Source organism: Mustela nivalis, assembly GCF_964662115.1.
Source record: "Mustela nivalis genome assembly, chromosome: 10".
NCBI classification, from domain to species: Eukaryota; Metazoa; Chordata; class Mammalia; order Carnivora; family Mustelidae; genus Mustela; species Mustela nivalis.
Window position 1 is genome coordinate 44,325,469 of NC_139029.1, and position 27,418 is coordinate 44,352,886.

The 27,418-nt window shown below is 44.6% G+C and overlaps 1 protein-coding gene and 1 pseudogene across 4 annotated transcripts in view; both read right to left on the reverse strand.

The window, feature by feature from the left end:
• Positions 1-27,418, reverse strand: part of DAB1 (DAB adaptor protein 1) — a 1,133,179-nt gene that overhangs the window by 266,309 nt on the left and 839,452 nt on the right. For all 3 annotated transcript variants that reach the window (XM_082688114.1, XM_082688113.1, XM_082688115.1), the window contains exon 5: positions 11,420-11,622. In XM_082688114.1, the coding sequence (XP_082544240.1) occupies positions 11,420-11,486 (67 nt within the window). In that variant the 5' untranslated portion in view covers positions 11,487-11,622. The remainder of the gene's footprint in view (positions 1-11,419; positions 11,623-27,418) is intronic.
• LOC309843025 (small ribosomal subunit protein eS12 pseudogene) lies at positions 8,935-9,434 on the reverse strand (annotated as a pseudogene). The gene has a single exon. The product of its transcript is annotated as a small ribosomal subunit protein eS12 pseudogene (transcript).

Here is a 27,418-nt window from a genome sequence, read left to right on the forward strand (position 1 = left end):
AGAGAGGTATTTAAGTGCATTTCAGGTTGATGGAAGAAAGACAGAAACACTTTCTCTGGATGAAAAACTTTGTCAAAACCCAACATGTTGAAAATCATGGGGGAATGAAGGCTTCATGGGGGAAGAGAATGCTGAGAAAGAGCTTCATGGACGTGCTCTCCAAATTGGGTCTAAGGGGATGAGGCAGGCCTTGGCAGTGAGCTGAGATTTGGGTGATTTTTTTTTAACCCAGGCAGAGAGAAGAGAATGAGCTGGAGAAAACTCACGTGTGTGCAAAAAGGGCCAAGCAAGTCAATGTGTTCAGAAGGTCCAAGTGCACATAAGGCACATGTGATGCCTGCTGAATGCATGAGTGAGGCAAAACTATAGGTCTGTTCAGAGCATAAGGTCAGGAGTCATGGCATGAACTCTGTCCTGCCTCCTTAATCTCCATGTCCTTGTCTGTAAACTTGGGGTTTTAAAAAGAGGAGCTCCCGGGGCGCCTGGGTGGCTCAGTGGGTTGAGCCACTGTCTTCGGCTCAGGTCATGATCTCGGGGTCCTGGGATCGAGCCCCGCATTGGGCTCTCTGCTCAGCGGGTAGCCTGCTTCCTCCTATCTCTCTCTGCCTGCCTCTCTACCTACTTGTGATCTCTGTCTGTCAAATAAATAAATAAAATCTAAAAAAAAAAAAAAAAAAAAAAAAGAGGAGCTCCCTCAAGGTCTCGTTCAGGAGAAAATACATGTAAGCGTTCAAATGCAATGTCTGACACTTTCTCACTGCGGATAGACAGTAGCTACCTTCCTCACCAGCATTGTCATGATTATTTCTGATGCAGAGAAGCCCACTCGGAGGTGAAATGGGTTAAGGGACGACTCATCGATTTGGAGGCATTTGCAAAATTGGAGTGCTTGTTCCAAATTATGAGCTGGAATTGCATTCTGGTGAATGCACACAAAGTCCCTCAAGTTCACCTAGCCTTTACCGTTTTGTATCTGGAAAACACAGAATAACTGGCATTCTCCTTAGAAAAGGAAATGTTTCCAGTCAATCACCGGGAACCCTTGTGTACAGCAACCTCCCACCTGCCAGAGAAGGGAAGTGAAGACCTAGAGCTTCCTCTGCCTTTCCAACTCCCCTCCCTACTGTATCACATATTCTGCCCTCCTTCCTTCCTCTCGGTATGGCCATGGCAACCTAAGAGTGTCGGATGATGTCTTTCAGTGTAAGCCTCACTCAGTATTTGGTAAGAAGACACACCATTCAGTAGGGAGTAGCTTAGTCTAGTGTGAAGCATGTAGACAGGACCTGGGATCAGAGAGATCTAGCCGCAACTGGGTTCCTTTACCTCCACATTGCGGACTTCAGGCGAGCTGTTCATCTGTCTGAGCCTCAGTCGCCTCTCCTCTAACACGGGGACACTTGTCCAAAGGTTGTTCTCAAGCTTAAATGAAACAACATTTCACCCCCAGCAAACCTCTCCTCTATCTTTTATCTCCATGTACTCTCCTGATGGGTTGTGTGGAATTGCTCAGTCTTGCAACATACGCACTCTGACCAACCCAGAGGCTTTGCGGCAAAAGGAGGGGGTTGCTGAAATCCCAGCACACCTTGGAACATCGTCTGCTCACTCAGCAAACCGCGTGGATAAGAAAACCCCACGCTCTGGGGCATGTGCTGATTATCTGCAAAGATGAACATTCTCCAGCCCCACAAAGACATGTGCCCTTACCTGACTCACGGGACTTGGAGGGCTTTGTTCTTCCCAACATCAAAATGCAAGCCCAGCCACGGCCACGGGCAGCACACTGAGCTTAATGAAGCAGTGGGATGAACTAATATGGCAAATCATATAGCTTTACTACCAATATGGCCCACATCACGCTAAATTATGGCACCAGACGTGATTGGACACACCTCACAAAAGGAGAAGTAGTTCACAGAATGGTAGGAATTTTCAAGGCAACATAATAAGAATCCCAAGAGCCAGCACTTTGGGGAGATGCTTGTGTTTTGTCATTTTCTCTCTCCTTGTGCAGATCATTCCCCGACCCCGGCCCCACCACGTGAGCACCAATTCAACAAACACTGGCTGAGTACTTACCATGTTCTGAGTGCTGTGCTAGGAACTCAGAGGTAATGGTAGAGACAGAAAACTAAGCCAAAACCGATAGAACCATGGCAAGTGTGATGATTTGAGAACGTGCAGGGTGCTAGGGAACCCCCCACAAATCCAGCTGAAGGAGGCTTATCTCTATCATAAATTCATTTGTTCACCTGCTTATTCATTCGCCCACTCTGCTGCATACCTACATCTCTCAGCACCGTGCTCAGTGCTAGAAATGACGTGGTTATTAACAAGACAGGCACGGTCCCTGCTGTCACAGGACTCCCAGCCTCATGAGTGACCCAGAGGAACAAAAAGAAGACTAAAAATATGTAACAGTGGGCAACATGAGACATCTGAGAGCACGCCAAAGAGTCACGACCTGCAGCTGGGGGTCAGGGGCGTGGGCTGTAATGGGGCACCAAAACAATGCCGAGGACAGTCATATTGAACTTGAAACTAAAGGATAAGTGGAGTTAGCTCTGAAAAGAAATAAAGGAAAACGTATTCTTTGGAGAAGAAACAGGACTTGCCAAACCCTTAATAGGAACAATAATCAGGGAAATGAAATTAATTCAGTTGTGCCACAGAATGGACTATCACTGCAGAACAGTGTGGAGAGATGTGACCAGAGAGATAAGGAGGCATCGGACCAGGTGCGGCCTCTGTGACACCATGAGAAGCAGTGTGGATGTCACCCTGGAGGCACTTGGAGCTGCTCCCTGAAGGGTCTGCAGCAGAGGGGAGACGTGATCAGATCTCCAAGTGTCCCGAACAGCTTGGAGATGGAAAACACTGAAAACCTGCAAACCCCTTAGAAGGGGTGTGAGAACAATCCAGATGGCAGAGGAAGGCAACCCGGACTGTCCTTGGGAGAGGAGCCGTGAGGAGAGAGCATGGACAGCTTTGGAAGGCATTTAGGAGGTCACCGGGGCTCACGGTCAGCGATTAATCGAGAATCTTACGAAGATCAAAACGTTAAGGATGGTGGCTCAGACAAATGGTTGCTGAGTCCTGACCAGGAGTTGGCCAAGTGAATAGACAGGTGGGAAAGATGACCCAGGTAGAAGGAGCTGACACGTAGGTGTCCCAGAGGTGAGTTCTGGGAACTGAAGCTTGGTGTGGCTCAGGGTAAGAGAAGGCCAAGTGACAAAGACACGGGGACCAAAACTCAGACGGCTTGCTTGGGGTGTTATCCTCTTTGGTATGCTGCTGGGGTTATACAACACATTCAGGGAAGAAAGGGTTGTGAAGGAAGACTTGAAGAAAGCTTGACTTCTTAGAAAGGAACCAGTTAAAGTGAAGCCCAGAACTAAGTCACCAATGAAACCTGAAATGAGTTTGTCTTCAGGGAATGGCCACAGTGAGTGATGTGTCCTGTAATAAATTCAAGACCATGTGCTCACAGAGAGTACAGAATTCTCTCCCCACCACACATCATACAATCTGACAGCCAGTCCTACCATAAAGGACTGGACTTCTTGACCCAAAATGGTATTCCCTCCCTCCCAAGCCCTTCAGCCCCAGAGCTTTATGGATCAACCTCAGAGAAATTGATGTCATCATGTAATTAAACCCTGGATTTTGAATTTCCAAAGCTTGCAAATCACAGAGTCAGGAGAGAACAATTAGCACACCAAGATCCAAAACCCTGCCAAGGCAGAATGGTGCCATAAATCTGTGTGATGTGCCTCATCGGTTTCCGTGCCTCCCCTGCCAAAAAAAGAGTGCAGCCCCCTGTAATTCTGTCGGAACCATCAGCCTCCAGCATCAAGGCACAGGGCAAACCCAGAGCATGTTTTCAGGGAAGACCACACAGACGTTAATGGCTGGCAGACCCGGGGCTTTCCAGCTTATGCAGACACACCATGTGACCCAGAGCAAGTCTCTTGATCTTTCTGAACATTATTTTCTCATGTGTTCCATGGGGCGATTTAAGAGTTGGGCTCCTTGGGGACAGTTTATCTAAAATGGTTTGAACGCAGCAAACACAATACAAATGATGGCTATTAATGAACATCTATAGCTTAACAACACGGTCCATTCTCCTTTGTATTTCCTGTCCACCTTGCCCATTATTATTGAAACAAGCATCCATTGGAAGATGAACCAGTTCCTTCTTCTCAGGGATGCCCCCAGGTGCCCCTGGAGGAAAGGGCACCTTCTACTATTCCCTGATGTCGTACAGCACTAGGAGACGTGCTGCCTCTAAGGGCTGAGTGAGGAGCTGGGGTGCTGGAGGGAAAGGGAAAGTTGCTCATCCTGAGTCTATGTACAGAGAATTGTGCTGGGTGTTGTAGGTTTATTCACTCATGTAATCCTCACGACAGCACTTTGCGATAGGTGCTCTTGTCCCTATTTTATGGATGAAGAAGCTGAGCCTTAGAAAGTTAGAGTAGCTAGCCTAAGACATGCAAGCAGACGTCGTGTTAAGTCTCAAATCAAACTTAAGTTCATCCGCTTCTAAGGCATGACCTCTTCCAGGAAGTCTTCAGTATAAAGAAGAGGGAACAAACATGCCAAGAGGGCAATCCCAAGAAGGTTAAGTTGTCTGCAGTCTAAGGAGCTGGAGGAACACCAGCCATGGAAGTCATTCCTGGCCTCTAGCCCTGCCTCTGCCACTACCCAAAGGAGTGACCAGCGGCAAGTCCTTCTTTCGAGAAGCTCATCTGTGAGCAAGAGGCTTTAGCTAGCCTCTGAATGTAAATTCCTTATTGCGCTTTCTATTTCTCCATTTCTAGAGAACTGACTCAGGTTTCTTTTAGAATGTTGTCTTACAGGTATTTATGAAGATGAAAACTCACTTGTTTTTAAGTCAGAAAAGCCGTGAAAAGAGTTTAAGAATTTTTTTATTATGAGGAACGTGCCATATTTTAAGGAACAGATATGAGTGTGGGGTAAAAATAAAACATTAACTTTTGAGTAGTGATAGGATGAGAATGAATCAAAGCTGCAAGGCAGAGAACAGGTCTTTTCAAGGAGAGGATGAGACTATAAAAAATCAGAAGGGCCTCCTGAGGTGGAAGGTCTTCAACGACATGAACTGCCTGCAGTCAGGGTCTCCTTTCCAGAAACTTCTCTCTCCCCACAGAACACTGACTGCCGTCAGGGCTCACGCCGGGCTGGTTAAATCCTTGTGGACAAAAGACCTCATTCGTTCATTAATGCTTCCTCCAGGTTTCAGATTTGGTCGCCCAGATCTAATTTCCGCCTCCATTTGGTGCCTGAGGAAACGGAAGCTGGAAAAGCGGAAGTGGCCCGAGGCAGAAGCCCTGGGCTAAGGTCTTGACAGATGGCAGACAGCACCCCTGCAGGGCAAGAGCAGCAGGCAGAGGCAGGGAAACAGCAGCTCTGCAACCACAGGTGTCATAATAAGAATTTTTTAAATTAATTACCCCAGCCCCAAGGATCCAATCAGATGATGAATGTGATGGCACTTTACAAGCTCCTCAGGGGTAAGCCCTAGTTAATAGGATAGTTTCCAGGGCTAACTGACCAAGTGAAGGATGAGAACCCCTATGGCATTACTGAAACCATTCGTTAACCAAAACGAACCAGAATTTTAAGATATCTCCCAATAGGGATGCCTGGATGGTTCAGTCGGATAAGCAGCTGCCTTTGTTTGGCTCAGGTCATGATCCTAGGGTCCTAGAATCGAGTCCCGCATTGGGGTTCCTGCTCAGTGGAGAGCCTGCTTCTCCCTCTGCCTGCCATTCCCCCTGCTTGTACATCTCTCTTTCTCTCTGATAAATAAATAAATAAAATTTTAAAAATAAAAAGATTTAAAAAAAAAAAAAAAAAAAGAAGAAGAAAAAAAAAGAAACTTCCCAATAGTTCACACAGCTACTAAGGCAGAGAGCCAGGGTTAAAACTCAGCTTGCTGAGGCTCCAAAGTTAATGCATGTGCCATATGACGACCAACTTCCAGACCCATCAGGGCTTGGATGCTTGGAGCCAAATCTTTTAGGGAGCAAATAAGGTAGCATTTTGTTGCTATTATTGTTTTGCTAACTAATGATCCTTGGACATAACTCTAATACATGGAAAGTGAGTAAGTTTATTTGCAGGTGTTTCTAGAAGATCAGGAGACAGCGCTGAACTATGATCTCAGAAGGAAAAGGGCAGAAAAACTAATGCTAAACAGGCAGCTGCCACGCTGTGGCTCCCACGCTGAACCTTCACCCACGATGCCCCCCCCCCCCGCCCTTCTGGTAAGTATTATTTGCATACGCGCACACACACACACACTCATTGAGATAGGGTTCTAAGAGGCTAAATAACCCAGCTCTTGGTACACAACAAGAGGGAAAAGAATTAGAATTCAAAACCAGGTCTGGCTCCAAAGTGAGTGCTCTTTCTAACACCCTCGGCTGCCAGGTGTCGCTGACTGAAATCCCCGGGCACTGTCCCCAAAGACTTCTGTACCTGCTCACCTGGGACCCTTCCTCTCTCACAGTCTTCCACTGGGTGGTCTGGTGCAAGGGTTATAAATAACCAGAATCGCATCAGCTGTTCTGCCCCTTTGATGGCAGGTAACGAACCTGAAAATCTCTATTCCCATCCTCCATCAACTCCACTCCTAGAATAGGCACCGTTGGATAAGCTGCATGTGTAGCAACACAATCCAATAAAAATGAAATGAAGAAAGCAACTTTATTTCTTACTATGTTCAAGTCTTCCTTATTTGAATTGTGAATACTCCAGTTACGTCTCCTATAAGGCCTGTCGAGAAATGCATTTTATGGTGAAATATGCCCCCGGGTGACTTGTGTTGGAAACTCTCTGACTTCCCTTCAAAAGCCTGGGTTAAAGAAGCAGGTGATACGTTTGTGAGAAATTCTAAAGGGCCTCCTAACTTTTCTTTATGCCACTCTCACTCTTGATAGATGACCTGTATTGTCAGGTATTCTCTTTTAGGAAATAAAATATCTGCCCCAGGAACCATCTAAATCTTGCCACGGGGGCAAAAACACCCTCTCTAGTCTATAATATCATGTAATAATATGAGAAATGTAATTATGATATAATGTCAAATAACAAAGCAGGATATGAAACTATATGAATTAGTTTGATCTCAAACACACATCCTGAAAACAGTCCAGAGCAGTTATTTTTGAATAATGGGATTAGGCATGCTTAATTTTCTGTTTTAATTTTCAGTTAAAAGAATATATACCTTCTAAAAAGTCAAATAAAATTACTTAAAAAAGAAAACCATTTTTTTCAGAAAAGGGCTTAAATATCATTCAGTATTTCCTGAGCACCGAAAAAATCACCGTATGAAATTAAAAACTTTAACTAATACCAGGCACAAAGATTCTTCAAGAAAAGAAAGTTATATGCTAATCATGCTGATGAATATGGATATCAAGATCCTAAGTAAAATATCAAAAAAATCAAATCCATATATAGTAATGTGTCATGAAAGAGTAACATTTACCTTAGAAATGAAGTCTAGAAAAATCTATCAGTAAAATCCACGCGATATAAACTAAGAGAAAAAATATGTATAAGCATTGAAATAAATATAGATAGAGCATATGACAAAATTCAATGTCCAAATTCAGGATTTATTAAAAAACAACAATACTTCCAAAGCAATAAAAGTAGAAAAAAAATCTAGTAAAAATTTAAATATCACAGTTACAGGAAACTTAGAAGCACTTCCATTAATTGAAGATCAAGTTAAGAATACCTCCTATTACTAAATATTGTACTGACAGACTCAGCTAATGCAATAAGACAAGAAAAAGAATTACTTAAGGATCAGAAAGGAAGACATAAACCTACTTATGAGGTTCTATGTTGCCTCCATAAAAAATCAAAGAGGAATTGGAAGAATTAGTAACAAACTTTAGTAATGCTTTATATTCAAGATTCAAGATCAATAAATAAACTGTTAACATTTCCATTTAAAATTCTACATATTTTGGCTCAGTCAGCAACATTTGCTTAATGGAATACTTATTGTTCCACACAGAAAACTGAAGAGTAAGAAATAAATTAATCCTGTTATGAGCACATTCTCTCTTTTTGAATGTAGGTATGTGCTTTCACAATGCCTTGAGCCAGAGAAATCGATCAGGAACGCATATGGTTTATCACTGTTACATAGCTCAAGTCAACTGTAAAATCTTACTTTGAGACACATCAGCTATATACTTTTTAAGATCCCCTTGGCTGTAGAATGGGTAAGAGAAAACAGTATAATGCTGATGATGAAAATGAAGAAGAGAAGAGCACAGAGGGGCACCTGAGTGGGTTGGCTTAGTCGGTTAAGCGGCTGCCTTCGGCAGGGTCCTGAGATCAAGTCCCACCTTGGGCTGCCTGCTCATCAGGGAGTCTAATTCTCCCTCTCCCGCTACCTCCCCCCAACTCGTGGTCTCTCTCTGTCTAGCTCAAATAAATAAATAGAATCTTTAAAAAAGAGAGAAGAAGGAGGAGGAGGAGGAGGAGGAGGAGAGTACAGAAATGGGAGAAGAGAAAGAAAAAGGAAGAGAGGAGGGAAATGGAGAGAGAGGACAGGAAGAAAGGAGATAAGAAGTAGTAAGGAGAGAAGGGTCAGGAGAAAAGGGAAGGATAAAGGGAAAAGGAAGAGGAAAAGCACACTTAAAGGCTCTTTGTTGGGGCACTTGTGTGGCTCAGTCAAACCTCAATCTTCAACTCAGGTCACGATTCCAGGATCCTGATATCAAGCCCCGGGTCAGGCTCCCTTCTCAGGGGGAAGCCTGCATTTCCCTCTCCCTCTCCCTCTCCCCCTGTTGGTGCTTGCTCCGCCACCGCCCCCACTCTCTCTGTGAAATTAATGAATAAAATCTTTTTTTTTTTTTTTGTGGAACAAGAGCTAAGTTTATTTGTTCATTTCTTGCATTTGAAGTATTCCTCGATGACATCCTTCGCCTGAGACTCTTTGCCATAGTCCTTAACCACCACACAACTGCAACTAACCACTTTACGGGGTTTTCCCTCTCTGTCAATTTTACAGAGGCCTACCCACTCCCCTAGTTTCTTGTTGTCATCAACCTTGATTAGGTTGATTTGGTGTTCAGCACAAAAGTGAACCTTTTTGTTCACTTGACATACATAGGTTCATCACAGTTGGATGCAAGCACACAAAGATGGGCTTGGCGCTTGTCTAAGGCTTTGGCAGCTTCGCGAATTCCACGTGCTAGGCCATCGTGGATGAGGGCGGTCTTCAGCAACTCTTGTAAAGCAGTATTAATGTCCATTACACCTCCAGCAGCAATGCCTTCCTCGGCCATGGAGGTGGATTACGAGTGTAGCCGAATCTTGACTGCACCCTCATCTCCGCCTCCGCGCGACTCGGCGGCGGCAGGGAAAGAGGATGAATAAAATCTTTTTTAAAAAGGCTCTTTATTGATCCTTTAATAAATGCCAAGTAATATACTAAGTATTTAATCTGTCTTGTCTCAATTATTCTTCATAGTAAGCCTCTGAACTTTAATATAATATCCTTACAGGAGAGAAAACAGATGCTCAGAGAGGTTAAGTAACATCCTAAGGTCACACAGTTAGGAGCTGGCATAGCTATAATTTGAATCTAGGTCTACATCTCCAGACTCCATGGTACTGGCCACTCACTAGGAGATATTCCTTGCATTATGTATCGTGCTGATTTTAGAGTCCTGTAAGATATGAAGATGAGGAGGTTCTAAAAAGTCACCTTCATACTCCCATCCCAAATCTTCAACCAAGCCAATGTTCTGAAAACCTGAATCCTCATTTTAGAAAGCTCCTGGTTTTGCATTTTAAAATTAAGAATGAAAAGATATTCGGTAAGATACAATTTTTAATGCATTAAGCATTCAAGAGCACAAGTTTAGTGGAAAGGTTAAATCTGAAGCAAAAATATAACTTGTCAGTTTCCACTGAAAAAGCATTTGAATTCTAGTGCATTATCATGCTCTGCAATCTTTTTTCTCCATGTAGCAGTTCTCCCAAGACCTGCTCTCTCACTGACTTGCTTTCCTTCTATTCTTAGACCATGATGCATGAAATACAAGGTTTACATTAAGTTTTAGCAAATAAAATAGGCTGCTTCCAAAATATTTGTGTTTCAAATAAACATCCAAAGCAACATTTACCATCCTTCCTGAGGTTGTGGCTGTCTGGGAACTGCCTGTGTATTACATTTATGTCCCTTGTTTCCTATAGAGTGTCAGACAAATACCGTCAGGAAACATGACGGGGCAGGCACAGCAGTGTCTCAAACAAATCACTGCCTCTACAAAGCAACTGAGCGCATCCTGGTTTGCAAGCCCATATTGACAGATTTCAAGACCTGAAAGAGAAGTCTATTAATCGTCCTCCGTGCAGCTCAGAAGATGAGGGAGAGAAAGACAACACACAGCACGAAGTCGCTTACGCCTAATTGCAACCGGGAGACAAACATCCTGAAAGGCATGGTCATAAAACCATGGGACCCAATTCTCCAGAAAACATGGAGAGGGTGAGAGTTACTTCATTATCATACTACGCATGCCAGTCCTCATTAGCAGGTCTCTATGTGCCCGCTCGGGGTCAAGCACGTTCCAAGTGTTGGAGCTGATGGGTGAAGGAGAGGTCCGGCTCTGCAGGAATGCTTGGTCCAGCCGATAAACAAAAACACGGGAAATTTTGAATAAAGTGAGATTCTAACAAAGTGCTCCTGCAGCAAAACAAACAAAAACAACTAACCCAGTGCGGAGAGGAAGGAAAGGACTGACCTGAAGATTAAGTGGGAGCCAGCCTAGGAACAAGCGGGGAGTGACAAAGGATCTTGCGCTGGATTAATTGTCCAGTGGTTCCCAAAGTCTGGGCTCTGAAACAATGGCATCGGTACGATTGGGGAATTTGTTCTAAATGCAGGGGTGGGCCCTACCCCAGACCTCCCAAACCCCAAAATTGTGGGGATGAGACCCAGCATCTGTGTTTTAACAAGCCTTCCAGGTGATTCTGGTGCTGCTGGAATTTGAGAACTTTGGAAACCTGTGAAAGTGAACCCCAAGAGACAGAATGCCTGGGGATAAACAAGGTTGGATAAGGCGGGGGGGTGGGGGGGTGGGGGAGAGGATTAGGCAGAGACATTGCTTGCTGGAGGGATGGGTAGAAGGCATACCAGGAAGGGTTTTATATGTTAGGAAAATAATTTTGGATTTTACCCAAGGCATAATGGTGAGCCATTAAAATATACACTGCGAGTACAGAAAACAGCAAATAATGCTAGCGCCCATTAAAAACCATATGCCATCACAAAGACAGTGCTATAAATCATTCCAGAGATAAAACACTGCACAGACAAATAGCCAGTAAGGAAGGAACAAATCAGCCCTACCTTTCTTTCTGGAGTCTTTCTTGGCGCTGGTTTTCACAGCTACTTGAAGTTCTGTCTCAGTTGACATCCTACTAAATCCTTAGTCCACTTCACACAGATCCCGGGCCTCGGCCAGGCTCATGGAGGACTCCTCTTCAAGACAACGACTCCTCCCTTCAGAAACAACGCTCCGAGCTGCACATCTCATTCACTCCTTCCGAGCGCTGCAAAACAAGCCAAGAAGAACATTCAGAATCATCACCTTTGTGAGGTTCAACAGAAATTAGTTGGGGGGTGGCAAAACAGACTGTCAAACATACAAAACCAGGAAAACCTTGGTCTCTGTGTATGAACTGCTCCCTCGATGTCATCAAGCCACTGACAGGGTTTGTAGCAAAGGGAATGACAGGTCTACCTGAAACATGGACTCTCAACCTAGGTACATAACTCGACACAGATCTCTTTAAAACTCTGGATTTCCAAGAAGGACAAAACCCAACTCCTTGTTTTCCACGTGTCTTGCTTTGAAGCAGTAGATGCCACCCAGAAAATACAGCAAAGGAGTATTTCCTGAGCAACCCCGTGGAGATATTTCCAACAACAGGGCACCCATCCATCAGCCAAGCTTGATCAGAGCCATGGCGGCTAAGGCAGATCATAGGGAAGTGACCTGTGGTCTCTCCCTCACTGCCAGGCATCAGCAGGGACATGGAGTTGACATACAATTGGGCTCCAAGGGTAAGGTGACAAATGGGGCTGAGAAACTTTCCAGCCAGCCAATTTTTATGTCAGCTTTTTCCTCAGCTGTAAGAGCAGACAAGCATTTAATGGGGGGAGCAAAAGAGAAGAAGCGGGCAGCCACTCACTCCGTTCTTTCTTTCTTTAATAAATATGCATCGCACATTACTAGGTACTATTAAGTCCAGACTCTGTGCTGGGAAGAGAGGATAATGATAATAATGATAATACAACCACTTCAATTACAGCTCGTATTTACTATGCACTTACTCTATACTTTGCCCTCAGCTACGGGTTCACATACATTATCTCATTTGATTTCAGTTAAACTGAATGAATGTATCTCCGGTGTCGAGTCAACCATCTTTCCCAGTGACCATCTATCTGAGAGTTACATCGGAGAGTTCAGTTGAAAATACACATTTCCCTAGTTATCCCATTTTTAAAGAAAATAAAGATAATGCTGCTGGAAATGGGTCTTTAAACTGCGCAAGCCCATTCTGAGCTCATCCCACAGACCCAGAATGGTTGAATCCAGAAAGGTAGACCCTGAATGCCAGTTTCTGCTCAAAAAGAACAGTAAACCAAACCTCTTAATCATGACAACTAAGGAGGGCTTAACTAGGTCTAATGTAAAAGCCACATAAAACTACAGGAAGGCTTTGTGCATTCTAGATTCGTCCGTGTTGTTACAAATGGAGAGAGGGTATAATGCTGAGTGAACTATGTCAGAGAAAGACAAACACCATGTGATTTCACTCATATGTGGAATTTAAGAGATAAAACAAAGAAGAAGAGAGGCAAACAAACACTTCTATATGCAGAACAAACCCGGGGTTACCAGAGGGGAGCTGGCGGGGGGGGGGGGGTGTGCTGGGTGAAACAGGTGAAGCGATTAAGAGTACACTTAACTGTGATGAGCCCTGAGAACAGCTGGGTCACTCCACTGTACACTTGAAACTAACAGAACACTGTGCGTTTATACTTAAATAAAAAGACAATAAAATTAGTAAAATTATAGGAAGGCCAAAGATACTTGGTTTATTCATTTGTCAAAAAGCGATTTTTTTTTTTTTTAAATGATGCTGGCCCTGAATGATGTCTCAACGATAGGAACCAAAGGAAACTACAACTAAGGAAATGGAAAACTGTCTTCCTAGAACGGGGTCCGTGAAATCAAAGACAGAAAACAGGAACCTTCCCTGCCACCCTTGTGCCATCTAGTGGCACCATGCCACTAGCCCTCACCCCCACTTCCCAACCTCTCCCCTGACAGAAGACGACATCCCACAGGAGATGACAGAGATGACAGAGCCACAAAGCCCTACATGGACATAATTAAATTTTTTAAGAATACTGATCATCTCATGGCCATGCCAGTGATGAAGAACCTACGACGGGCCAGGCCCAAATGCGGGCTCATTCGCGTCAAGAGACAGCTACTGTGCAGCCACCCTGGCTAGGAGTGCGGACTCCTTATTCCTGTCCTCACAGGTGCTCAGTCTAACGAGGATGTCAGGCAGGTAAGGGACTGCAGGACACACAACCGGAACACACACACACGCAGACACCAGGTAAACTGGGACACAAAGGAGCAAGGACTCTCCTTTGCTTGGAAGAGTCACTAAAACTTCTCAGAGGTGGGGCGCCTGGGTGGCTCACTGGGTTAAAACCTCTGCCTTCAGCTCAAGTCATGATCTCAGGGTCCTGGGATCGAGCCCCGCATCGAGCTCTCTGCTCAATAGGAAGCCTTCTCTCTGCCTGCCTGTCTGCCTACTTGTGATCTCTGTCAAATAAATAAATCAACTCTTAAAAAAACAAAAAAAACAAAAACTTCTCAGAGGAGGAGCCCTGTACTGTGGGGTCTCAAAGAATGATCCTTACGCCAACTGGATAAGAGAGAGGACCAACAGGCACTCAGTAAGTCCATGTATAATAAATGAATGAACAGTTGTTTCTGGCAGAAGGATCAGCTGTGCAAAGGCACAGAGACTGGCAAAGAACAGCCCAACTAATAAAAGGAAATGTAAGTCTGCTAAGGAGGCTATGTACCTCCTCACGTCTCCAGTTGTAACTTGCACTGCTACCTTTCTCTTCAATCTTTCTTCTCGAGTCTGCCTTGACATTCTACTGACCCTTCAAGGTCAAAGTATTGTAGGCAGAAAGGTTTTCTGATCTCTCTATTCAACGGGATTTCTCCTTACTTATGCTACAATCTGCTTTTTGGCCAGCTGCCTACCTTCAGCCACTGATACGCAGCATGATATTGAGGAAGTTACTCAACCCCCCTCCTTGCCTCAGCGTCTCTATCTCTGTAATGGGGGTAACAGGGAGCTGCTGTGGAAATGAAGTGTGACCACACATGTCACACGCCTGGAAGGGTACCTGGTACCCCTTCTGGAAAGCGCTTAAAAAAGATAAGGCACCAATCATTTCCTGTGTTAATAGTTCAAAGTCATGTGTCAGTGCGTCACCTCCGGTCCATACTGTTATTCTCCCTTTACAAAAGAGGAAACTAAGGCAGGTGAAGTCTTCCTTGTAAAGACACTGCAGGAAGAGACAGAATCTAAGATATTTCCATCGTGCTGGTTTTGCACACAGTAGGTACCTAACACAAATAATAGAATGAGCTGAAATATATAGATTTTACCCAATTTCAAGCCTTCTTAAAAGTTCCCATATAGGGATGCCTGGATGGCTCAGTGAATTAAAGCCTCTGCTTTCAGCTCAGGTCATGATCCCAGGGTCCTGGGATCAAGCCCCACATCAGGCTCTCTGCTTGGCCGATCAGCAGGGAGCCTGCATCCTCTTCTCTCTCTGCCTCTCTGCCTACTTGTGATCTCTGTCAAATAAATAAATAAAATCCTTAAAAACAAAAAAGCTCCTACATAAAACTGGATGGGAACTGGGCTGTGTTTTCCCCTTCAGCTTCATAAAGCACCAGACAGCACCTCTCCCTATCCCGTGGGTATCTCCAGCACTGCTTGTTCAACAAACTGGGAGACTGTGTTCAAATGTTATAAAGCATTGCTTGTGCATTTCTGAAGAACACCCTGATATCAATAATGAAAGGAAACCAACATTATTTCAAATTAAAACTTCAATAAGGAAGCCGCAGTAAGGAGAGAAGCTACCACAACCCAGGTCTTGGCATCCCCTTTAATTTTCCAAAAGCCAGAGGTTGGGAAAATGTTGTGAGGGAACTCCAAATTATTTAGGAAATTCGTTTCTTTGTAATTAAAGAGATTAAAGTCCCCCAAGGGCCAGGAACCATGTGACAACTGAAATCATTTTCCCCCAGTAAAAGCTGCGAAACCCTATCAGTTAAATTCAGACTCGCCTAGAATTGTGAAATGCTTCAATAATGTTTCTTTGCTCCACACAATCTGCAGTAATTTAATATTCCTGAAGTGTGTCAGGTTTTTTATAATGAGCTCTTCAAATCTAAATGTGAATTATGTAACATTCCACTACAGGCATTCTGTCTGGGGCCCTGCTTCTAAATGTAAAATCCTGTGTTCAGTGAGTTTGGGGGGGAGGGGTTGTGGGGTGGTTTGTTGGGGAGGGGGGCAAAAAAAAAAAAAAAAAAAACACCAAATAACAAAGCAGAGAAAACATGCAGGCCTTAAAAGTGAAGAAGAAGAAGAAGAAGAAGAAGAAGAAGAAGCAGAAGCAGCAGCCTAAAGGCCTGAGCATACATAACAGAAGAAACACATACTAAAATACCTACTGTAACACAAGCTTGTGCTTTCTCTCACCCCATCCGTCCCCCTAATATGATCCTACTGTACAACAGCCAGCATTTAGGCTGGCCCGCTATTTGTCAGGTATGCTACTATAAACTTCTTTTATTCAATCTTTCAACCACTTGAAAAGTTAGGTCTTACTATCAGTTTTCATTTAACAAATAAAGAAAAGCAGAAGCCGGTCGGTAGCTGGTCCACGGTCACACGGCTCTTAAGTAGCACAGCACAGGTCAGGGTACACACTACTCTTCTCCCCCACCTTCCCTCCCCACCAAGCCTTCCAGATGTCCATCAGTTGGCCAGTGGAGAAACAAAATGTGGTCTGTCCATGCAAGGGAATACTGTTTAGCCATAAAAAGGAATGGGGTATTGCTACATGCTACAACGTGGATGGCCTGTAATAACAGGAGGGCCAAATGAAAGTTAAACCAAAAAGGTCACACAATGTATGATTCCATTTATATGAATGATCCAAAACAGATACTTCCATAGAGAGATGGAAAGCAGATCAGTGGTTTTGAGGTACTAAGAGAAGCAAGGAAGAGGGGAGGGGACTGCTTCATGGGTACAGGATCTCCTTTGGGGGTGCTAAAAAGTTTTGGGAACTAGATAGAGGCAGTGGTCGCACAACATCATACACATAATAAATACCCCTGGATTGTACATGCTGAAAATGTTAATTTTATTTTGTGTACATTTCACTTAAATTAAACAGAAACAAAACAAGAAAACCACCAAGCCATGCCCCACATCCAGCATGTCACTTCGTGATATGCTAGGAACACTGCAAATTCCGGTCCAAAAAGATAACCTGGACTTAAAACACAGATGAAAACGCAGTCTTCCCAAAAGGCAAACTTTGGGATTAAAACCTGCATGCCACAACCTGCGTGTTTGGGGACTTAGGCATTTTAATCGCTTTGTCCAAACTATAGAGCACCCCAAAAGGCTATTAACAAGGCACAAGAGTTTGTAACCATCCAGATGAAGAGCCTGTTTCCTCATCGGTAAAATGGAAAGACTACTCCCAAAGATGTAATATTTGGAAGATTAAAGAGTCATATATCTGGGGGCACCTGGGTGGCTCAGTGGGTTAACGCCTCTGCCTTCAGCTCAGGTCATGATCCCAGAGTCTTGGGATCGAGCCCCACATCAGGCTCTCTGCCCAGTGGGGAGCCTGCTTCTCCCTCCCTCTCTGCCTACCTCTCTGCCTACTTGTGATCTCTCTCTCTGTCAAATAAATAAATAAAATCTTAAAAAAAAAAAAAAAAGAGTCATATATCTGCTTGTCTTTACATAAAGAAACACAGGATAAATAAGGCAGGGCGCCTGGATGTCATTTTACTACACAGGGGCATCTGGGTAGGAGAATGACCAGGTGACCCAGTGGAAGGATGGGGCAAAGGCTGATACTTCTGAGTCGAGCTTTTTGCATTATTTCCCCCATTTGGAAGCCCACTGTTCTACACACTTGAAAAAAATTAAATTAAATGCACAGGGGTGGGAAGTGAGGGAAAGGTTCAGACTGGAAGTGGACTGAGACAAATTAATCCAATTGTATCAAATTAACATCACAAACAGTCTCTAAAGGGGTGAGAGAGAAAGAACTAATCCAAATAATTTATGAACACAGAATTTCACCGTTTACACTCAGTCGTTGGCAGGGCCGTAACAGGGGGAGCTGCAAACAACCCCCAAATTTCTTATATTGGGCTTTTTGTGTGTGGGGGGGTATTGTTTTGGGCAAATTACAAAACTATTTTAGATGTCCTACAGGATTAAATAAAGGGGTAAATTCTTTGATGTTCTTGGGAGCCCAGTTCTCACGATGAAAGAGGAGACATTAAATTATGGAAAGGATGAAGCCAGAAAAAATACGAGGGGGATAGACTGGAAATGGGAGATTTCCGGCAAACTCACGATTTATGAAATCCATCTGTCTATGTATGTACACACACATGCATTTATATGCACACATCTCCTAGCTCTGTCCACTGAACGGGTCCAGGAGCCAAGACACCCAAGGAACAACATGATCCCTAACACCTGGATTTTGGTTTTTTTACTACTATTCCCCAGTAAAAGGAACCAGGGGTTCTTGGAAAACTGGCTGATTTTGGAGCTGGGGTGGAACTGGTGAAAGATGATCCTGAAATATCTCGTTATTCCAGCAAGTAAGGAAGTGCTCAAGACAAACACAAATGATGGGGGCATGTCACAAGAATACAGAAGCCATCTCGGAGGTGCTGTCATTGGCCCAATCTGGAATAATTTACACACCAATGTCATTTAAGGATGGTAATAAATAATAAACCATGGGGGGAGGGGACCCAACAATCCATAAATCAATACTGATAACAGATAAGAGGAGGAAGGAGGGAAGGCTGTCTTGCTTAGGGTAGAACAGGTACTATCCGGGATATACAGAGGGGGTGTGGGGCGTAAAGCCAACATTTTGAAGTCATCAGAATGAAGCTTAGTTAGGCAGGAACCATCCATAAGTGGTAAATCCAGGGAAATTTTAGATGAGAAGACATATGTTGGTCTTCAAGTGTCTTCCCACCTATTGCTTATAGTTGCAAAGGGAAAATGTGTGATTACACAATGGGAAATTGCACAACACCTCAATTAGGTTCTCCAAGTGAACATTAACAAGCAGGGACAGATGGAGATGACGGAACACCCTCAGCAGAGTACATCACTACCATGTAGCATTCTGTCCCGGAATCTAGTAACATCATGCATTTAAAAATTAAGGGGGAGGAGGGGAGTGTATCCTTCAAAAATACAGTAATAAAAGATAAAAGGAAGCTGGGGAAATATCCGTAAAGAAAATACCTAGATATAACAACTAAACGCAACACCTTAGAAGATCCTGTGCTAGAGGCAAAAGAAATACTGTAAAAGGAATTACTGGACCAATGGACAAATTTGAATATAGATGACATATTAGGTAAAAATAGTGTATCAGTGTTATTTATTCAATTTGATAATGTTCTTATGGTAATGGATTAAGCATAAAGGATGAAGATATGTGCACCTTACATACACTTGTATGTATCATATACTTATATATGTACATGCATGCATGTCTGTATGTATCCACATCCACAGAGAATACACAAATAATACAGCCCATAGGATAAAATTTTAGCAATAATTGAATCTAAGGAAAGGGTATGGCAGTTTTTATAGTTCTTAAAAGTATCATTTTTAAACATTTTCCTGTAATTTTGAGGTTATTTCTAAATTCTTAAAAAAAAAAAAAAAAAAGGTTTTTAGAAATCCCAGCTCAGACCCTGGCACACAAAGGTATGTCACAAAGCCAGTTCTGGCCTCACTTTTAAGTTCAGACCCTTTCCAGCTCCCTAGATGGCATACTTTCTAATTCCCAAGGCTAGCTGAGGTTAAAATTAGTTTATGGCTGTCAGTTCTTATTAGAGATTCCAACTTCAACTCAGATCTGCCCAGACTGCCTGACTTGGCAGAAGCCTCTGGACCAAGGTTGTTTGGAGCAGGCCTTTTTCTTCCCAAGCTCTGGACATCCTCTTCATACTTGCCCTCCATGCCAGGAATTTGGCCACCAAGACTTTTCCTCTACCTGCCCGATAGATCACTGCAAGCTCCTTTCATTACTCGGCCAACGCCAGCCTTCCTGGCATCCTCTTCCTCTCCATCTGTGGGGCCACAGATTTAGCCCATCAGAACTTTCCCTTTCTTAAAACATATGTCAAGGCCTACCTGGTATAATCTAGCCCATCTGGAAGATGGCAAAAATTTGCTCATTCTGCACATGGGTTCTCTTCAGGGACAATAAAATTAGGAAAGGGTAATGTTTTGCTGGAACCCAAAGACAACATCTATTAAAAGCCACTAGAGGTATGAGAAGAACAAACATTACAGGAGCGTTAGCAGAAGGCTGGTCAGGGAGAATGCACCCTCACTACTGATGAAAGACCACCATTGCCACAGCAAACACAGAGCCACCCCCTGTCTTGACCAAACCCTTCAGAAAAAATAATGCACTGGCTTTAAAACTCTAAAGGCCCCCAAGTTCATAATTAACCACCCCACCGTAGACCCACTCAAGGCAGTTTTGCCAGACAGTGTGTGTGAAGGGGCAAAATATCAGAGGTCAGAGACCTCTCTTGGCCTGCGACCTCATCTTCCTTCTGTGTCTTGTTGGGTTATGTTTACTTCCCATTATAAGAAAATAAAAAACAAAAAGAATTTTAGCTTACAGAAAGCATTCTAGAAAGCCATTCTCTGTGACAGAACAAAATAAATTAATGAGGAAAAGTGAGTAAAGGGAAACAAATAATTGGAAAAGACGGTGAGGGGAGAAACTAGGATAGAGCCCCAGAAAAATGTGTAAAGTTGCAGAAGAGAGGGTATAAAGCTGTCTATGGGATTCTTAGAGGCCAGAGCAAAGAAGGAAATGTGATCAGTGACCAGTTCAGAGTTTCACAAGGTCCATGCTCAAATAAAGCCTTTTCTTTCCCCTTTGAAACAGAAATGGGGAATTTTTGAAAGGGGAATTTTCATAAAAAACAACACTGTGTGGTGTCATGGACATTAGCACTCTCTCTACAAAAAATTGAACAGGGAATTTTCAGTGGTCCTTAATTTATGCTGTAAGTATAATACGAAAGCATAATTTAGTAGTATTGCTTTTAAATAGGGTCAAAACAATGTGACCCAAGTCATTTTAAATTTTCTATGAATAGAGTATGATTTCTGTTTTTTAACTGAAGTGAAAAATAAATAAGTAGGATCTTACTCTACAGCTATCTGGTGGTTTGGCTTTTCTTAGAATTTTCTAGAGTTAAAAAATTAATAATATAAATGGTTATCAGTTTACTTATCTATAAAATGGGATAGTGGTGGGTATGACTCATGGAATTAAGTGAATGGGAACACGTGAAAGTTATGTGAAAGCACTTTGGGGAATATAAAATTCTATGTTCCAGAGGGCAAGCACTGTTATTTTTCAGGTATCAGTCAACCTTCAGCAAGGGGATGATAGGAGGCACACAAAATGTGTTTCTTTGATTAATCAAATTCAAAGCTAACAAAAGTCAGAACCAGGTTTCAGCAATATTAATGGAATTTATGTGACAGCAACAATGTGTACTTAGGAACATTTCATTTAACTAATGGATCACATAGTTTCATTAAGTTTTTACTGCACCATGGAAAGTCATTACATCAACTTTTAAGAGTATCAGAAAAAACAATTGTATAAACCTAAAATAATCCCATTAGTGTTTTCATTACTTGGGGCCCCCACGTTCAGCCAACTTCTAAAATTCTCACCTTTGATTTTACAAAAATATGAGGGGTGAGAACCTAAAGCAGGAAACTGTCCCAGAGGCTGGGATGAAATCATGCCGATTCTCCCACTGATCACCTATATATCATTAGGCACGTGAGCTACTTAACCATTCTGAGCCCCAATTTCTTCATCTGGAAAATATGGATCCAGTGGGGCCCACAGTCTTCAAACAGGGAACACGCAGATCAGGGAGTGCTGAAGAAAGTCCACTAGAGTGAAAAATTCACACTCTGCCATAACTATTGAAAACTATTTTTATCTTTAAAAAAGGGGGAAGGTAGCTTATTACTTAAATTTGCAGATCAACAGCACATGTATGTAAATTTATGCATAAGAATCCATACCCTGGTACAGGGTGCAGGCTTCAAAAATTATTCATTGATGGGGGGCGACGACCAGGCAGGTGGCAGGTGGCCGCTAACAGTGGTTTGGTGGGAGCGACTGACACTGTTCAGATCCTTCCAAGATGATGTTAGCCCAAGAACCATGCCGGGACTGGAGGCAGGAAAACAAGGAAGCAATCCGGGGAAGCCTGTGTCAGTGGACCCAGTAAGTTTAAAAGCTTATGCTCTTCAAATTTCCTTTCCAAGTGTGTTCTAGATAAATGAATCTTCAGGAAAAAGGAAGCAGCAGCAGCAGCAGCAGCAAATACCCCAATTCCTTCAGCACACAGCCATTAATTCACAGTTTCTAGAAATCTAATCAATTCAACACACATTTCCTTCGCACCTACTGTGTGCACAGCAGCCCCTGTGCTCCACGCTGGCACTACTGAGAGACGCGTCAAGGCCTGGCGGCTGCCACACCCTCCTAGGGCCAGGTACTGGCCTCAGGCGGCACTCACTTCCCCAGCACTCCTCCCGATGGGGCACCTTCTTCGGGGGCATTTTGGCCAGGACCCGATTTCTTCCTTTAACCCCCTTAGCCAAATGGGGAGGCAGGCCACACGGTTTATTTGCTCATCACCAACCAAAAGCCCTCCTCTGTCATCCCTGGTCCCTTTACCGCGTGTTTGAGGAACGGGGAACTCCCCCAATTCCCTGGGGTCTTGCGGGAAGAAAAGACACGTATTTAATGAGGCCCTCCCGGTGAAGGGGATTTTAAATAAACAAACGCCACATCTGGCAGCTTCACGTGCTGATTTACCTGAACTATATATATATATATACTGCCATTATTTACTCTCCTTTCCACAGGCTACACTTCATTAACTTCAGAGTTGACAATGGGGAAAGACAGGCACAGCGGCCCGCCACCTGTAAACGGCGAGCCCAGCGGGTGTGCACTATGTCCCCGAGCGGCCCGGTCTGCTGGGTGGTCCCGGGGCTGGGCTCCTCCGGAAGCCGGCACATCCCAGCGGCTGTCCGGCTGTCTGGCTCACAGGGGCTGTCAGTGGGCTCCTCCAGGGGCAGCCCTTCCCTTCCCATGGCTGCCAACAGGTGCCAACTTCTCCCCGCCCAGAGAGCCCAGAGAGGGGTGGTGTGCTTTCTCCTCTCCCTCATCTCTTATTTTAATTCTTCTCTCTCTCTCTCAAACACCTCATTTTTACCACCTTCCTTTTGAGGGGGAAAAAAAAGGGCCCATCATCTTCCTTTGCTTCCTAATGATTTGCTAGTTCAATCTCAATTACCGTAAAATGGGATACACGGATGGCTCAAATTTTCTCCACAAAAGGATCTGCACTTGACTGGAAGCAACCCAATTTCCACAATTATCTCCCTCACAAAAAGCACACACAACAGTGCTAACCGTGGGGCTATGTTTTCCTGAAGCCGTAAATAGGGATGGATGCGCCGACAAAGGAGCTCTTTTGGGTTTGTTTCCTGATTTGTGAATGTATTTATTTGAACCTTCTCACAGACACATAAAAATTCAATCACACTTGGCAAATACTGAGCAAATCACCAACACGGAAAGCTGTTTCCTCTTCGTGCAATTTTCTCCTCACTGTTAAACCCTCCATCCTCCTCAGAATGGCAGTCCGAACTCCCCCCACGGGGAAGGCTTCCCAGACGGTGTGCACCCTTCCCTGTGGCACAGCAGCCTCTATAAAGGACAGAGGAGGACAGAGCAGAGGCTCCCCAACTTTGTCCCACACTGGCATCACCTGAGGGGACTACCGATGCTTGCCTGTCACCCTGGGACTCTTACTCAACTGGTGTGAGGGGACACCTGTCCACTGGTATGCTTAAAATCTCCCCAGGTGGTCTGACTGCTCGCCAACATCTGGTAAGTACGAGCATCTTGAGGGCCAAGCATGATCCCACTCCCTAGTCCCTAGGTTTGGGCCCCATACTGAACCCCCAAGTCTGAATGCATTCACTGCAAAATGGGAGGACCCTGAGAATACACACACCTAATGCAGGGCAGGTACCATGTGACAGAAGCCACATAAAATGCTCTTCATGTATTGGTAAGGGCAGTGGGTAGGTGGGAAAATGCCCTCTGCCCCAAGATGCCCATGACCTAATCATCAGAATATAATTTAGGTGATTTAGATCCTAAGAATTTGTGCTTTTGAACAGATGATGTCTCGATGAGATCTGAACCTGTGAACTAATAAGACCTGCAGACACCCTGCCCGTAGCCTGCATCTGGGCTGGATGTGAACCTCTGGGGGGCAGAGGACGGACTGGGGACGACGGAATGGGCCCCGCAGATATCCACTCCCTATTCCAAATCCCAGCTGACTGCACCAGGAGCCGATTCCTCAGCCAAGGACGATCCACCGGCTGACCGAGCAGCCACGACTTGGCGTGGCAGGAAGAGGTAGAGCCAAAGCAGATAGAGGTGATAATACACACATTCTCTCTCTCTCTCTCTCTCAAGAATCTGATCGCATTAATACAGATTCTGCCCAGCGGCGATGGGGCCAGGAGAAGCCAGGAGGCAGCAAGGGAACAACTGAGCAGCCGGGATGAGCGAGCCCAAGTAGATGAACAGAAGCCACCAAGTAGAAAAATATCTATATAATTAAGAGAGGGAAACAGATCATCTTCAGTAGAAGCAGTCACTGAGGGCGCCCCATGGCAGGGGAGAAGGATGTCCTGTGCAAAGGCAAGAAGAGAACCCAGTCCTAAGAGAGCGCCAGGATGGGGACTGTTATGAGCTCTTACCCCCGTCTCTTGGAGGCCACGGCAGAGAAACTCCTCCCTTCCTCCATGCTGTGTGTGGCCTGAGAAGGCTGCCCATCTCCTTCCTCGGAGGCCCTACAATGAAGAGCCTGAGAAATACTCACCAATACCTCTCACCTGAACCCTTAAAGACATCATGATTCATACTGTGACAAAGACAAAAAACAAACAAACAAACAAAAAAACACATGAACATCACAGTCTCACAGACTTGGCCTGGGTTTTCAAATCACGGCTCCATGAAGTCCCAGAGGTGTGACCTTCGGCAAATCCCTTGACGTGTTTGAGCCTCAAACTCTTGTCTCTGTAAAGCTGGGAAACCTTACCCCTAATGGCTGCTGAGCAGAATAATTAAGATAATGTACACAAATTGCCTGGTACTACAGGACGTAGTCATTACACATTGTTTGCCTTCCCATCCCACGATTTTGTGTGCATTTAATTCTTTGAGAGGAAAAGGGGAAATTTTCTGTTATTTCCTATACTACATGCCTATTAGTTTTGCAATACCTACCTGTCAAAATGAATCAGGAAACAATGATCTAATAAAGCTCTGTCTGCTAGGATATGAAATCGAGTATGCTGACGTAACCTGACCTTCGGGCTCCTGTCTGGCATGCCTCCCCAAACTCCCAGCTCGGAAGCTTCCCCTCGCTCGGACCAAGGGCTACAGCCACACTAGGTGAGTCAGACCCTGGAGCACGCCTTGGTCATGCAATGCCGCACCTCCTCGCCTCCTCCAGCTCAGCCCGCATCCCACACCGCACCGGTCAGTCGATGCCAAAGTCAAAACCGAGGACCATTCCAGAGAAGTCAGTAAAGAGATCATTAACACAAGGGTAAGCTGTGTTTGAAGGAAATCCTATAGGGCACTGCAGTAGCCTATGGACAGGAGAACAGAGTTGTTTGTTCCCTTCTCCTGGGCCTGACGGGGGGAAAGAAAGGAGAGGTGACTGGAACCAGACAGAAGGGAGAGAAAGTTGCCCTGAAAGCAGCACTGACCTTCAGCCTAGGATATAGCAGGCCCCAGTCAACTGTGCCAGAAGAATGCCAAAAAGAACAGACCATAAAGACTTCACTCCCCTCCTTCCTGCCCCTCGGCCTCCTGCTGGGACTCCGCGCTGGCTACTGGGAGAGGAGGCCGGGGGGCCAGGCGGCCCGTGGATACTGTCCACACAGTGAGCCTTCTGGAGGAAGGAGGACAGGGAGAGAAGAGCAGGGATGACACCTAGAAGGGCCAGCAGAAGAGAGCCAGCGCAAGGTCCAAGGGAAGAGCCCCTCCTCCATGAAAAATGTTGCCACAGCCCATATTCTTCAAAACTCCTCAGGAACCTCCTAACTCCTGCCTCCTTGTGGCAGCAGAACATGGGAGGGGAAGGGGAAAGGGAAACAGAACCGACTGCGTGCTGTGGTCTGTGCTAAGGGTTGTACACGCCTCATCTCATTCATCTTTACAATCCGGGAAGGCAAGGAGCATTATCCCCATTTTGTAGCAGTGGAAACTGAGGTAGAGAACTGATGAAACACCAGGCCCAGGTCCCATTTAGAACCCAAGTCCACCTGACTCTGAACATGTTTCCACCAAACCATCCTGCCTCGCGTAAGTCATCTTTCTGTAATCCACCTGTATCTTGTCCGTTCATGAGCACGAAGGCCCGGAGGCCATAGACGGTCTTCTATTTATCTCGCATATCCTCTTGCCCTGGCTATACGGATGAGATGCAAAAAAAGTCCCACAAAAATAAACCGTGAAATAAATAAAATCACAGAATCTTTGAAATCCCCACAATCCTATTTTCCCTCAGTTTAAAAATAACCTGTTTTGCCATATATTCAGAAGCTTCTCTTCCCTCTTTTAAACAGACCCATTTTTTTTTTTTTTTAACACACATCTCATATGGGGATTCACAACTCATCACTCCCACAAGAAATACCCCCAGGCTCCTTGTCTATTCAGTCAAGCACTTGGTAAATTTGGAAAACAGTTTAGATTAATTTCTGCCTGCCAAGTACGAGGATGCTGGGTAGCCTTCTCCTAGACAAAGTTTTATAAGAACTGTTATGCTCATTTCCTTAAGCACATCCAACAAGATTTTTTTAAACGGACTCTGGTTAAAGTCTTTACGACTACTAATGAACACCACAAAATGCTTACTAATACAACTGTGGCAGTTCTGTACATCCACCCTACGTGAATGGAACATGTGAGTTATTCCAAAAGTGCCTCCAGTGCCTTCCTGACATTTCATCATTAATTCCGTTTGCCTTCTCTTTGGGGTAGCAATGGTGAGCTGGTGTGAGCTCCGTGTGGAGGTGGACGCCTAAGGTCCAAACAAGGGGCTGCCTCCATTCCACACTCACCTCCCAGGCTCATTTGATGGGAAGACAAGACTCCTTAGCAGAACCCAGCAGCAGTCAAAGGAAAGGATTTCCAGCTTTGCTTAGGAGGGCTGCCCTCAGGTCTCCCTTCTGTCCATGCATTCGTTTAACATTTCCTTCCCAACGACCCTCACAGTTCCATAGGTCCCTTCCTTTCTGCACACTCATTTCATCTTCCTAACAAACCAGTAAGTAGGCCTGTGATCCCCCCCCTTTACCATGGCTGGACAAGGAGAGGAGATGGGCCACAGGTTTCTCAAGCTAGAAAGGGAGGAAAAGAGGATGGAATCCATGTCTTCTGGATGCTAAGTCTTTTTTTGTATCTTGCAAATACCGGACTCCTGATTCTGTATTATGTTTCCTTATAGATTACCAGCTCTAGGGTTAAAATTGTATCTTGGGGAGGGGAGTAGGGGCCAGGATAGGGAGATAGTGAGAGGGCAAGCTCTGTTGGTAGTATGTTAGCAGGTCCCAACCCACCCCTGGGGGTTCCCAGCTGGCAAGACCACACTTCTTACTCTATGTGCTGACTCTAGGCCTCTCCTCTGTTCCCCCTCGGCTGAATCTCTGTATCTGTGCATCAGCACCAGGAGCAAGGACTTTGGGGTCACTGATCCTAATCAAGATGTGTTTCCCCAGGAATGATGACCTTCAGCCTTTGGTTATTCGAATTTATAGCCTAAATTAG